At 33.8% G+C, this 14,351-nt stretch overlaps 1 protein-coding gene and 1 long non-coding RNA gene across 17 annotated transcripts; one reads left to right on the top strand and one right to left on the bottom strand.

The window, feature by feature from the left end:
• Nucleotides 1-75: 75 nt before the first annotated feature.
• LOC104700261 (DNA topoisomerase 3-beta) lies at nucleotides 76-6,016 on the bottom strand. Of its 8 annotated transcripts, none has more exons than XM_087458142.1 (15): nucleotides 5,755-6,016; nucleotides 5,599-5,655; nucleotides 5,285-5,388; nucleotides 4,872-4,960; nucleotides 4,497-4,552; nucleotides 3,969-4,212; nucleotides 3,387-3,549; nucleotides 3,169-3,288; nucleotides 2,730-2,809; nucleotides 2,179-2,457; nucleotides 1,917-2,085; nucleotides 1,541-1,669; nucleotides 1,205-1,417; nucleotides 927-1,106; nucleotides 76-823 (listed from the first exon to the last, which is right to left on the bottom strand). In XM_087458142.1, exons 5-15 carry the CDS (start codon nucleotides 4,546-4,548, stop codon nucleotides 185-187), a joined length of 2,268 nt encoding a protein of 755 aa, XP_087314268.1. In that variant the 5' UTR covers nucleotides 4,549-4,552; nucleotides 4,872-4,960; nucleotides 5,285-5,388; nucleotides 5,599-5,655; nucleotides 5,755-6,016; the 3' UTR covers nucleotides 76-184. The 8 variants fall into 8 exon arrangements, with proteins under 8 accessions (XP_087314268.1, XP_087314265.1, XP_087314266.1 ...); XM_087458139.1 differs by having other exon boundaries at nucleotides 4,497-4,596; nucleotides 4,872-4,965; nucleotides 5,755-6,013; XM_087458140.1 differs by having other exon boundaries at nucleotides 4,497-4,596; nucleotides 5,755-5,952.
• A 330-nt stretch (nucleotides 6,017-6,346) lies between these two features.
• Nucleotides 6,347-10,512, top strand: LOC104700259 (uncharacterized). 9 transcript variants are annotated; one of them, XR_015561827.1, is made up of 10 exons: nucleotides 6,347-6,598; nucleotides 6,823-6,899; nucleotides 6,962-7,034; nucleotides 7,136-7,204; nucleotides 7,403-7,476; nucleotides 7,790-7,864; nucleotides 9,367-9,651; nucleotides 9,846-9,902; nucleotides 10,230-10,295; nucleotides 10,367-10,512. It is a non-coding gene; the product is annotated as an uncharacterized LOC104700259 (long non-coding RNA). The 9 variants fall into 9 exon arrangements; XR_015561825.1 differs by having other exon boundaries at nucleotides 7,295-7,476; XR_015561831.1 differs by having other exon boundaries at nucleotides 7,285-7,476; nucleotides 10,230-10,254; nucleotides 10,348-10,512.
• The last annotated feature ends 3,839 nt before the right edge of the window (nucleotides 10,513-14,351 follow it).

Raw genomic sequence — 14,351 nt, 5'->3', positions numbered from 1 at the left:
AGTCAAATGTTTTAAAGATGATTTTGGGAAGCTTTTTTTAGATCATAGTTAAGCTAGAAAAGTATGAAGAGATCCTTTCAAAGCAAGCAACTCGTAAGATCACTGAATCTACATCTGTTTTTACTGTGTAAAGTTGTAATGCAAGTATCGCAAAAACAAAAGGATTTTAGGGTTCTCTAGGGTTTTAGAAGTCTCTGAAACTCATTTTTGGGTCGACAGCTTTTGAGCCTCTTCTCCCTCCTCTGCCTCGGCCTCTTCCTCGTCCCCTTCCCCTTCCTCCACGCCTCACAAAGGACCTCCCATGTTTCACTTCTACAACTGAGAGAAGCAACTCATCACATAGAACACATCCTTGATGCAGAGTGGCTCCGTTCTCTAGAGGAGTAGTTTTCTTGTTAAAATCGATCTTTATGATTGCTGAATCGCACTCGGGACAGCGGTTACTAGTGGTGGCTATGCGATGAGCACCCTCCGGAAGAAAAACGATGCAACTACACAAGTTGCAGTTGAGTTTCCACTTGGGGAAGCTCACGGGGTCCAAGACGAGCGTGCCTTCGCACTCTGGACAAGCGCAGACTCCTTGGTTTCTGACAGAGTGTTGGCATGTGGGATGAGGACAGAGTGAACATGGCATGCCTGAACCGGTTTTCGATTTGGCAGGACCATTGGGCGTTTTAGATGCTCCAAAGAGTGTGTCTATGCCTTCGAATGGAGGAGAGTTGTAGCAGTATGGGCATAGTGGAAATGATTTCCCCTCGGCTCCTGGAACTGAATAGATCACGAGCTCAAAGTTGTCTAAAGGACATGTGAGCTCTTTGTATAGCTGTGAGAAAATCAGTTAAGAAAGGATTCAGTAATAATAAATGCAAAAACTAGACATTCATTGAGGTTTCAGCTTAAAAGTTTAGGTGATGAAAAGCTTCTACCTTGACTGTGCCCTTTTGAGGAAGATAATAAACTTCTTCGCATGTGCCGCAGAAGAGACGTGGTGGGACTGCTGTGATGTGTTTCATGTAACGCAAGCATTTTCCACATTTGCTTAAAGGGCGACCAGAGCCAGCTAGAGGAGAGAACTGTGCTTCAAACAGGGCATCCATGTGTTCGATCTGAATGACAATATAAAGGGAGATGTTAAGTAGGACCGGATTCAAATCAAAGACTTTATCAAACTATTCAAAGACAATATAAGACATGTTTTCGCAACCTGTTGAACAAAATAACTGAATTTACGCCTAAATTGCTGGATCACATGTTGCACTACACACGAATGATCAGCTTTGCCCTTGGCAACAAGAGTGATTTGTTGCTCGATAAAGCTACGGATGTCTGGTAAGCAAAGGTCTGGATCAATACACTGATAGCCTCTTATTAGCGTGATTCCTAATGCCGTTGGAACCAATTTCCTGCCAGATTGGACCTGCAAGAAAGCGTAAAGCCAAATAAGAGTAACGAAATGTTTCAGAAAACAAAAAATGGATCCTCCTAAATTAAGAAATATTGTCATCATGACGAAAAGTATACTGCCTTTGGGTTAACCCACCTGAACATAATTACGTTCACCAATGTTGTTTATATGCACAGGTATTGATGCATCTGTGCCTATACCATGCTTCTCCATTAGAGATATCAGCTCACTCTCAGTAAGGAAGTCCGGAGGCGCAGTGTTTCCCTGTAGATTTTACAACATTCAGACACAATTAGAAAGGATATACAAAAATTGGGCATTAAAGCAATTTCTGTCCTAGTACAAGGCAAAGTGAGTAGCAACAGAAACTGGAGAAGAAGGGAGTTTATGTCCTAGACTGGAAACCTTAAAGCAATTTATGTCCTAGACTGGAAACATTAAAGCAATTTATGTCCTAGACTCCTAGTAAAAGGCAAAGAAATTAGCAACAGAATCTGGAGAAGAATGTAACCTCGTACAGCTCCACTCTTAAAACTTCAATCCTCTCTCCTTTGAGGAAAGAAGGGAGTTTTTTCTCATCCACTGCAGACCGTGGCATTATAGCCGTAAACCCCTTTTCTGTCACTCGCTGCCCCGTACAATGGAAAGTTTCTCCACCAATTGACAATTCCACTTTAGTCCTGAGATATCCATCCAAGAGAATACCACATATAAGATGTGCAAAGAATAAGCTGTAATTGGCATGGATCAAGCTACAATCAAGGCTTTATTACCTTATGTATTTGCAGTTAGGTGAGACAGTGCCAATAAAATGTTGACAGACATACTGATAGAGTCGCCAAGCATCTCCTCCAACCATGTCCTCGGTTGCTGCTCGCATCGGGGTGATAGGAGGATGGTCTCCAGCATCGGTTCCTGACTTTGGCTTTTGAAAGCCATCTGAGAGCAGTCTCTGTACATAACCACCCCACATTGAATTACTAATTTGTGCTCTGAGTGTGTCTGCGAAGTCGAATGAAGAAGGATAGGCTGTGCTTTCTGTTCGCGGATAGCTAGCACAAAACATAAGAGTTTGAGTCAAAAAAAGTGCCATCACGATGATGACGAAAATGGTTTAAATGTTTAATGTATATAACACAGGGAAAATATGATGTATGTATATTCTCGTCACCGAAGGTATTTCTCATTTCCTATCTACCATTCTTAATTATATTAACAATACCATTCAATAACCATTTGCGATTTACCACAATTAGCCAACTATACGCCGGTAAAGAGTAGTTAAATGACAAAACTAATAATCTGGAGAATGGAGCAAGCTAACCTGATGAAGCCTTGAGTATACAATCGCTCGGCAAGATGCATAGCCGTCTGAGGCCCAAACCCTAGTGCACTTGAAGCAACCTATATAACCGCTAATGTTACGCTAAATCAGGGATAGTAATTTGAAAACTAGCTTTGATTGAACTTTAGACTCATGAACAAGATTAAGCAATGGAAAACGCTCTAAACGCAACATTGAAAAACCAAAAACAGAAAAAACAAAACGAAAGAGAACTAAAATCCAAATGTTGTTGCCAACTCATCACAAATAAACAACCATGACGCTGATAGAAGCAAAATTGCTTTGCATGAATGCAGAATATTTCAATTAGTGTTTTGCAATCATAGGTACAGAATATGGTATTAGCTTAAAAGTACAATGTACAACCAGGCAAGTATATTTTATAGGAATGGTAATCACGACTCATGACTTCTCTGACCTTTAGCAAATTCACTGTGTTAAGACCAGCTGGACGACCTTTAACTTCCTGCTTTTCTGATACGTCCATTACTTTTGCAGTTCTGCCTTCCACGACCAACTTTTGAAACACAGTAGCAGCCTACAATTTGTAAAAGCATGAATATATCAGCAACTTAAGATTGGAAAGCAACAGTCAAGAATGTCAAAGAAATTCTAACACACGAATGAGACACTAACTTCCAGGTCGAACAATCTACGTCTCTCCCACTCTAGTTGAAGCTCATAACCATCCTTCATTATATAAGGTCGCAGAGCCCAAAACTTTTCTGGGTTGAAAGTATTAATATGCATGTACCGTTGCACACAAAACCCAAGAGTAGGAGTCTGGCATGGCCCATAACTGAAACAAACATTCAAAAGGATCTTTAAGTATGACAGAACGGACAGAAAATCGCGCACACTCCTTCCAGCATTCTAAGGCAAGAACCAGAACCATCGCTGAATCATGACAGCTCCTATTATGAGAAATGAAGAGGTGCTGACAAAGATAGACAACATAAAAGCTAAGTCTTACAAAGCTATGTCTACACTCCGTTTTAGCATTTACATAAAATTCTATTACTCGGGCACTCTAAATGACAGGAGATAACCAAAATAGAATTCCACAGCCGTATCTCATAGGACCAATCAACCATATCAAAAACCAAAAGGGACAAAGAAAAGAATGCATCTGTGAAGAAAACAGTCGACCCATCTATTCGGAGACTCTTTAGACACTGAACAAAAAGAAAGAAAGGAAGGAGACGAGAGGAAACTGACGAGATAACTCTGCAGTCGAGATTCTGATATTTTCCTTGGAAATAACTTGTTTGAAATCGCGAGAATGCTACACCAACTTTTAGATCTATCTCTTGGCGAGCATCTACTGCCAGTGCCTCATCTCTGTTTGGTTCAACAAGGTTGTCCAGGGCCTTTGATATATCTTTCTCAGTCACAGAAGAAAACCGTGCCCGATAAACCTTTCTCTTACTATCTTTCATGTCAAAGCCAGTAGACTCGATAACTTCAAGAATATAATGGTCAACAAGTTATAGCAACGGCCATCAAAACCATGGGCATTCCCAAATATGACTGGAATCGAAAAAGTACTTATGCAGGAGAAAAATGATTAAGATATTTGTGGTTGCACCACATATGCAGGAGCTAACAGTATACATAAACCCGCAATCTACTACTACAACTGAAAGAGACTACCATTAGATACTGGCATAGACACAATAGATTCTGTATATCTTAGCCAAAATCTGGTGAGAACATATACGAAAAAGGTAATTAATAAAGACTTGCCTTCAAAACATATATTTTCTCCTTCACGATCGCAATCCAACCACAACACCATATAACTGCAACCACGAGCTTCATTACTTAAATGCCTACAAATATGAGCCTGAGATTGGAAGACTGTTAGAGAAAAGTGTACACTACTGTAGAAATAAAATAATGTAAGAAAGATGCATCTCCATTGCTAACCATACGAATAACTCTAGTTCCAAAACGTTCATGCATATCGTTTTTTCATAAAGTAATAAAGCTCATCCCTTGAAGTATACAGATGTTGCTATATACTAATATATATACTACATCTGCCAATGCCCAAGGTAAACGCCAAAAAAACAGCTCAAGCACTCCCCCATGCACAAAGAAAAGAGATAAAGAGTTTACCTTTGGGTTAGACTCTTTTTTAGCAACTGGAGCGTCGAAAAGATCTTGTGGATCAACAGTTTGCCAGTTCTGATATTTTTCTGGGAAATCTACACTAGAATATGAGAGTGGCATTTAGGAAGACTGAGAAATCTGCAAGCACACAGCACCTTTGTACACGAGATATAGTTCACGAAATCAAATAAAGAATAATTGGATGAAACATTTAAACTCTCGATTGCAGCAAAGCTAATAGATATGAATGCAAACAGGGATTTCAATGACATCTGAGGAAATGTGCATTTGGATAATAAAGAAAGTGTGATGCACAATAAGGAAAACGTCATTGATGAAAGGTAAAATCTATGCAGCAGCAAATCACTCCAATTTCTCTTTGATATGAATAATAATAAATGATAGGCAAAGAGGGGAACCTGAAAACATGTCCGATAACAGATGTAACTCTAAAATGTGCTTTGAAGCCTCGAAAGATGCCATCAAATTCATGCACCTCTGTACTGCCTCTCCTTGTAGACATCTGAAGCAAAAAGCAAGTGAGCTAAATAAAGTAAAATCCAGTGTCACAAGTACACTAAAAATTAATATGGTTGCTATGAAGAAGTAGGTCTCAGTCATTAGTGGTGACAACATCCTCAAAGTTGATCTATCCCTTGAGTTCAGCCCGCTACCAAATAGAGCTTTTAATTCGAATTAGGGTTTTGGGAACCTAGAGAATCGAAAGATAAACCTGGCCACGAGAGAGAACAGATGCTATGGAGAGGGCAATGCTGGGCTTCTCCGCCACCTGATGAAAGCAACGAGAGAGATACAGATTTGTAAGAGATGAAGATGGGGGAAGTCAGAATCGAAATCAGAGAGAACTAATTCTCCCCCTCCTCCTTACCATAAGAACTCTGGGAAGATGAGCCATCGATGACGATATCAGAATCGGGTCGAAACTCACTAGCTCGGGGGCGTCCAAGTGAGAGAGATTTTTAGCCGGAAACAGCCACAAAGGGGAATCGACGACGACGACACGGGCACACGGGTTTTTTGCCTTTTTCAATAAACGTCGACGTTTCTTTTAGCGCACTGCCTCAATGGTGGAACCGTAGAATTCGGTTTACAGTTTTGGTTTGGTTTGGTTATTTTGATTTTTGCATACCGTTAAAAATATCGAACGGGTTTATTAAATTCTTTGGTCTTTTTATTTAATTAGGAATTTTACCAAGATTTTATCTTTTATCATTTCGGTATTTCGTACTAGGGATTAGACCCGCACGTAGTGCGGGATTTTGGTTTTTTTTTTCCATATTATTCATAATTGGATCATATCATAATTGAAAAATTAATTACCAGAACTATACTATTGAATGTTTAGTTTTTGAAGTCCATACATATATTGTTAATGGATCGTACGGTTATGGATAACAGATTAAAGTAGATGGGCTGTCTGTTTTTAATTTAAGTGGGCCTTAGTGGTCTATCAGCGATTCGATCTTCCGAGAAATTGAGAGAAGGGGAAAAGGGGAAAAAAAGAAAAGAACGGAGAAAAAATTGGGTTGCCTGAATCGCAAAGATCGTGAGATCTCTTAAGCACAGAGTTGTCTGAATCGCTTCCTCTTCCAGCATATGATTCCGAAGATAATAGCTCAATAGGTGGTAAAGAGATCTCGCGATCTTTATCGAGAAATCCATATCCGTGTGCTGTTCTTAATCGTTTTTGTAATCTTTGATTGTCTGAACGGGTAAGTTTAGAGTTTCCTTTTTCTTTTTATTACAGCCTTATACCCGATTATTTTCCTATTTTCTTGTCTAATTGTTGTGTTTGGTTCGAGTAGAGAGTTGCTGTGTTTTTTTTTAAACTTGAATTTGTTAATTGACGATAGTTTTTTCTTAACGACTTTTAGTGTTTACGAAAAGGTGAAATTCCAGTCTTCTTATATGATTTTTTTTTCTTTCCTTAACACAGTGTTTTAAGGATTTCATCAAAGAGGAATACAATTGAAGAAGACAAACAGGAAGATACGACATCGAATTAATTTTAAGGTTAACAATATCTGTTTTTAGATTTTTAAACACATCTAATGTTAATTTTATTATTCGTATAGGATAGCTCTGGGTTTGAAGAAGATGATTTAACATACACATTTGAAATGGTTGAATTGTAAACATCTACAACTGGTAAGTTAATCAAATTTCATATCTATGTCATGTTTGAAAATTTAATAGAATCTTTATAATTTCCAAGTATGAGTAAGAGTAATATACAGATTTTAAATCAGGTTAAAGTTTTGTTCATCAATTTGCAACAATTGGGCCAGATTTATGTAAACGATCTTTGTGGTTGATCTGTAAGTTAAACGCACATTTTTTTCTCTAAATTTCATTTTACCTCTATCTTTAAAACAGTGATTTAATCTCTTCTTCAAAGAGGAATACAGTTGAAGAAGAAAAGCTGAAAGATAAGTGTGAAGAATCAATTTTAAGGTTAACAATTTCTGTTTAGCATTTTTTAAACACATCTAATGTTAATTTTGTTATTCGTGTAGGATCGTTATGGGTTTGGAAGAAGATGATCTACTTACACATTTGGAAATGTTTAGATTGTAAAAATCTACAACTGGTAAGTTAATTCAAATTTCATATCTATCTCATGATTGATGTTTAAATATAATCTTTTTAGTTTCCAATTATGAATAAGGATATGAATGTATACGGTTTACTTTCGGTAGCTCTCTTATATACTAAGCATTTTTATTTTTCATTAGTACCTTCAATAAGGTTTTGAAAAGCTAAAATCTTACTTATTATGACATAACTTGTACCTGTGACTTCTATGATATAACTTCTATTTCAAAACCTCTTTCTATGTATGTGGAATTGTCTTTTCTTGTCTGACATTAAAACTTTTATATTTGCAAATGGATTTGTTGGAGGTTTGTGCTAAATTTGAAAGATACGACGGGTCCAATCAAACATTATGTGGGAGATCCGTGTTCTCCAGATGACAGGTACTAATAATAAACTTTTTTCGAAAAAATTTAAGTAATTTAAATGTATAAATCACAACGAAAAGACTTTATTTTTTTTCAATTTAGTATGGAAAAAAGTTTGAAATTTAACCCAGTAGTAGGTTATTTCCAAACTAAAAAAACCATACTAAATTATGAATTTAGAATCCTAAATGATCTTAAATCAATGTCCAGTATCGTTTATTATAAACGATACTCCTTCGAAAAAAAGTTTATCTGGCGGCAACTTTCTCTTCTATACCATTCCTCTTTTGATATGTTTTTCTGAGAACCTGCATATCATGATAAGAAACAAAGTAATTTGAGTAATATATTCGTAAATACATATAAAATATAAATGTGTTTGAGTACCTAATTTACCATAGGAAAAATACAAATGTGTTTTATTAGGATTGTGACAGGGTATACAATAACAAAAAATCAGGTATCTATACTTTTTAAAAACCAATTACCTGCAGAAAACCTTGGACACATCCTGGTTGCAATTCTTACATTCAAACAGCTGCTTTTTTGTTTTGCTTACGACCTCGTTCTCCTTTTTTGGTACCAAGAAACATGTTCCTTTACACTTTGCACAAGTAAAGTAATACCACCCAAACTCCATATCGATGTGGTAGATAGTACAATATAGCTTAAACTTCCCTTCCTATGAATGAATAAAATGCATCTCAGTTATAAAGATACAGTTCCCTGTTCTTTCTTTTTCAAAAAATAAAATAACTATATTAAGTTACCATTGTTGCATCGAGGAGATCTGAGATGGTGCTTCGAGGGAATTGGATGATATAATCATCCTTCTCATTCTTTTGCTTTAAAAACTTACAACTTCTTTCACATAAAGTAAGTTTCAGACCATCTTTGGACAGCCTGCATCAAATATTAGATATACGCAATTCATACTATTGTATTAAAATTAAGATTACTACAAAAGACTATTTTGATTCTTACTTCTCCACAAAATCAAGCACATCAGGATAGTCTGGGTTGATTAGCATGAACGACATGTCGTATGCATTTGAAATTGTCCGTGCACCTATGAAACAGACAATAGTTTAATTTTGTGAGATTTTATATACTAAAATAATAGCATAGCAAAATTTAAAACACATATCATTGTATGAATTGATCTTTGCAAGACGGATCAAACATATGACCATTTCATTATTTGCATAATGACATGCTGTCCAAGTGTTATCAGCAAACTTCCCCCAGAGGGTGCAGGATAAGCGCTCGTCACTGACAAAATATGTTACCAATATTTAGTGTTTCAGAATATTATAGATACACGAAAGGAATATAAATTAGTGTTTTTTACCTAGCATCACGTAGCTCAACCTCTATTCTCTTCTTTGGCTTGTCGTTGATCTCCGACGTTTTCATTTCTCCTATAGAAACAACCTGTCCAACAACATCTGATATATCCAAAAGTTAATATACACTTTTATATTACCCTAACAACTTCTATTTAAACTCATATGCAGATAACTGGTACCTATCAAGATGTGTTCATTCAAGCCATCTTCTAGCCATCTTCTGCAATAATATCTGGATATGAAGCGAGATCCAAATAAAAGTCTAGTGACTCAGAAAGACACCGGATTATGTTTGTGGAGTTCATGAGGGTCATCTTGTAAGGATGATTGGTTGCCCAAAACTTCCCAGAAGATCTTGTTAGCTGAAAGTTTTCGATGATTCTCCATTCACCGAAAACAATGTGCCTTTGGAACTTGTTCAACTGCTGCTTCTTTACCGTGGCATGAATCAAGGTACCCTAGAAATTGGAAAATATCTATACTATTAATTTCTGAGATTTACAATTTTCACTACAAAACTTTAAAAGGAAATTATTAAATTTACATTAGTGTCAGCCAATATCATCTCAATTGTTTCTCCAGTGTACACCGTATATTGCTTCCAGGTGTGTACAATTTTGACCTTGATTTTCCACGTGGTTTTGAAGGGCTTGATATCAGAGAGAGGAGTGATACCATCATTATTGGCCATGATCGAATTGTTGGTGAGTGTCTGAGTTGTTATATTATGCTTGATGTGTTTGGAATTGTATGTCGTGTTGTTTGGTTTTTATAGTAGCAATCAAGCTGAGGTGTTGCGATGGTAGAAATCTTTAAAAATATTTTCAGTTATTGTTTTCCCGAAATGGTAAGATTGTGGTTATGTTGAAATGATTTCGTGAAGATTTGCAAATAATTGGTGATATCTTGGTTATTAGTATTGAATGGTACTACGGAGATCATGGAGATGATAAACTCAGATTTGGATAGTTTTTAGCATGATTAAGTTTCGGGTTTAGTTATTTCCTAATTATTTTATGATTTTGTTATAGGTGTATGGAATTATATTGTTAACTGGTACGAAGTTTCGGATTTCAGTGATTGTTTTCCTTGAAACGGTAAGATTGTGTTTGCAACGAAATGATTTCGTGAAGATTGTGCAAATAATAGGTGATCTCTTTGTTATTAGTCTTGAATGGTGAAGCGGAGATTATGGAGCTGAGACTGAACTATTTTCGGAATTTTATTTACTTATTTCCTAATTATTTAATGATTTTGTTTATAGGTGTATGGAATAATCTTGATAAGATAATTAAGTTTCGGATTTTACTGTAATTATGCTTTTACTGTAATTATCGAATAATCTGTTTGGATACAACTGAACTTTAAACAGGATCCGAATTGTGTTATACTTATTTCAAGGATCCGCCTCTTTTTGAAATATATGTTGACCACGTTGTCCTCAATTATTTTTTTTCTTCTTCGTTGGTTTTTCAATTCGTAAGGGTAGTATATGGAATTCTTGTTTTTTGTTTTTTTTTTATGCCTAAGTATATTTCCCAATTAATAATATAGATTTGGGATCATGCGATCGAGGAGATATAGTTTGTACGGGTTTTATTGTTTTAACAACATTGGTGGCTTTTAAAAAAAAAAAAATAACTAAAAATGTTTTAGGCCTAGGTTTATATACTTTTCTGGACCATCGAATTGTACCATGTACATTTGTTACATCTTATATAGGATGATCCTATATTAACATTTCTTCTTTTTCATAAAATTTTTTAATTATTAAAGTACATGAAATCTTAATGAAAAAATAACTAAAAATGTTTTAGGCCTAGGTTTATATACTTTTCTGGACCATCGAATTGTACCATGTACATTTGTTACATCTTATATAGGATGATCCTATATTAACATTTCTTCCTTTTCATAAAAATTTTTAATTATTAAAGTACATGAAATCTTAATGAAGATATGCATCCTACTATATTAATTGGGAAATACAAATATGAAACTAACCTTAAAATGTGTAAAAAAATACATTCAATTGCCATTAGAAAAAACAATAATCAAGCTTAATTAACTAATTTAAATAAATATAATTAATTAAAAATAAAAAACACTCACATATCAAATATTAAAAAATCTAAAAAAATCTAAAAATATATTTCTCTCTATAATAAATTATGGACGAAATTACTAATTATTTTTTTAAATATATATAAACCAATCAGAATTTTAAAAACTAAATTTTTATATCCAAGTATACAATACAATTATTTTTAATAACTAAATTCGAAGATTTTGTTAAGATTTCAAATTATGATTCTTCTATCATCTTTAAGTTATTTTATTTACAAATTGTTTGGAATTACTTATAATTGATAAAATGCATATTTTTTGTGATTTGAATTTTTTAAAATGAAGATATATTACTCAATGTATGAAAATGTGTGTTTTCATTTCCACATTGGCGGGTTAGTAAAACTAAATTTATATAGATGATAAATTAATAATTTTTATTTTCTCACAATTATAATATTAAAATTACTATTTTATATTTCACAAAATAATGATGCAAATACAACAAACAAACAATATAAAACTGTAATAATACATCAAAAATGAAATACTATAATATTCTAAAATAATTAATATTCAAATAGACTAATAGATTTACATAACAATTAAAAATAAATATTATCTCAAACAAAATAATTTTAAAAAAAAAATAAAACAATAACTTTTATTATTATATTATAATTTTTTTTTAAATGTTGACCCGTGCTTTAAGCACGGGATATATCCTAGTTATATATGATTTAAGAAGTCTAAACGTTAAAAAGATGAGTATCTGTTTGTGTTACTTACTTATAAATCCTTAAACAATTTACACAAATAATAGGATTTGCTAATCTTTGAATTTATCAAACTAAAGGTTTCTTTAAATTTCATCTTGTCAATTAGGAGATAAATTTGCCAAACAAAATTTGCTCGACAAGTAAAGACGAGATCACAATCAAAACATTTAATACTAACTCAAAAATTACATTTTCCCCATCCCTCTTATATTTTGGTCTACCAGACAAAGTAAAAAGCAAACAATAAAGGGTATTGTGTCTTGTTGTAATGACATATCATCTTTCCCTTTCAATATGTTTTCTTTTTCGGTTTTTTTTTTCTTTTTTTTTTTTGCTATAATTATTCATTTACAGATTCTGTGAAATTTCCAAATTTTTAAACAATAGTATCATTATTCTTTTCTTGGAGCATAATTGTTTCGGCAGAAGTTACTCTATATTAACATACAAGTCGTTTCGGCAGAAGATACTCAATGTTAACATATAAGTCCATTGATATCACTTGAACGATACGTACGTTGTTCAAAAACGAAAATTTGTAAGAATATATACGTACTCAAGATATCATTCAAACTAAATAACATTGTCGATTCATTTCTCCATTCTATATATTTATTACATAGCTTGTTCCAAAATTACAAGTACATGTTTATCCTTCGAATGATATATAGAACATAGATAAAAGTTTAATCATATACGTAAAATAAGGAACAAATCATATGTTAGCAATGATAAGTTAACAAACATATGCAACTGAAAGTGAAAACTATGTTACAAAAACATAAAATGCAAAGAAACCTTTAGTTTTTGTCTCCTCTTTTACGTTATTAAAAAAGCTTAGCAGATATGTGAGCAACATCGAAGTCTTTGTTGACAAGAAGTGTGTCCTCTGAAACAAACCCCAATCCTTTGATGTTTTCAATTTAAAACGTACGTAGATCATATAGGGTAATACAAAGTGTTCAATGAATCTTATATGCATTATTACGAAAACAACAATTTCTTTTGAAAAAATGTATTGAATATGTTATGAAACAGTTTTTTTTTTTTTGGGTATAATTTTCGTTTTTAACAAGAAAAAACGAAAAGCCAGATCTAAATATCAAAGTGTGTTATATAACTCACAGATTAAATGACAACGTGTGTGTGATAGACTGATAGTGGACTGACGGAGAAACGACTCGTGGGAAGATCGTTTATTTATGTGGCGGCAAATCATTTAGGGATGATCATGTATAAACACCAAATATGTGTACCCTTTTTTATGTACCTTATGATACCATATTATAGTTCTTAATTCATTAAACATGTACAATAGTTGAGTTCTGCTTTTTGATTGACAAAAATCATAATCTGTCCATCAAGAACGACTTGTTGATCTCTATCTATCCATGATACAAGATTCCACCAACCTGAGCCCTAGGGCATAGACCATAAACTGTATACATACTATGATATATTGATATGATAGAGTAAATATAATATGGTTTACCAAGGAAATAAATTTAAGGTGGAAGAAAATTCAAAGCAGAAAAAGACCAACATTGTGAGGCAGAGACTTTGGGATGGGAAAGAAGAAATGATGAAGGCATGTTTGGCATCTGGCCATCTAAAAGCCAAAACCATCCTATCCAAATATTTAATTTATTTTTGTCTTTTTTTAAAAGCAAAAGAATCCGTTTCGACATTATAACTTACAATGACTACCCCATGCATATATTTTTACATTACAATATATTTGTAGACATATTATATAATTAAACCAATCATAAATTCATGTATACATGTATATTGTCACTATCATCCAACGAAATTAAACGTGAACGTCATTTTCAGATAAAATTACACGTTGGCCAGCCGTTGAATGGCAAATTATGTTATTTACGAGAAATTTTAAGCGGCAAAAACGGCATGACTAATAGATCTACTAGTGATAAGAACTAAATTTGCTATAGTATTATAACAGTATACTATCATTGGTTTATCATATGTAATGATTAACTTTTTTTCTCCATTCCCTAATCTAAAATGATTTGGTATCCTTAAAATTTCAACATTTACGAGGCGGTCAAAAGCAACCCAAGATTCATCTTGTTTTACAAAAATCCTTCACAGTTCATACATATAGTATTATTATTATTATATAATTAACTTTGCTTTATTCTTGTGTGGGATCCTACTTTTGTTGTTGTTGTTGAATGCTACTTAATGCTCATTTGGTTATAGGCGCAGATCATGACATTTAGCATTTTAGAAACTGAAAACTTTCAAAATGATTGTTAATTTGCGTGTGTAATTCGGTATAAT

The sequence above is a fragment of the Camelina sativa genome, chromosome 7 (assembly GCF_030686135.1).
Source record: "Camelina sativa cultivar CO46 ecotype springtype chromosome 7, ASM3068613v1".
Lineage (NCBI taxonomy): Eukaryota > Viridiplantae > Streptophyta > Magnoliopsida > Brassicales > Brassicaceae > Camelina > Camelina sativa.
The sequence above is the reverse complement of the archived record's forward strand: the minus strand, read 5'-3'. Positions and strand labels throughout refer to the sequence as shown.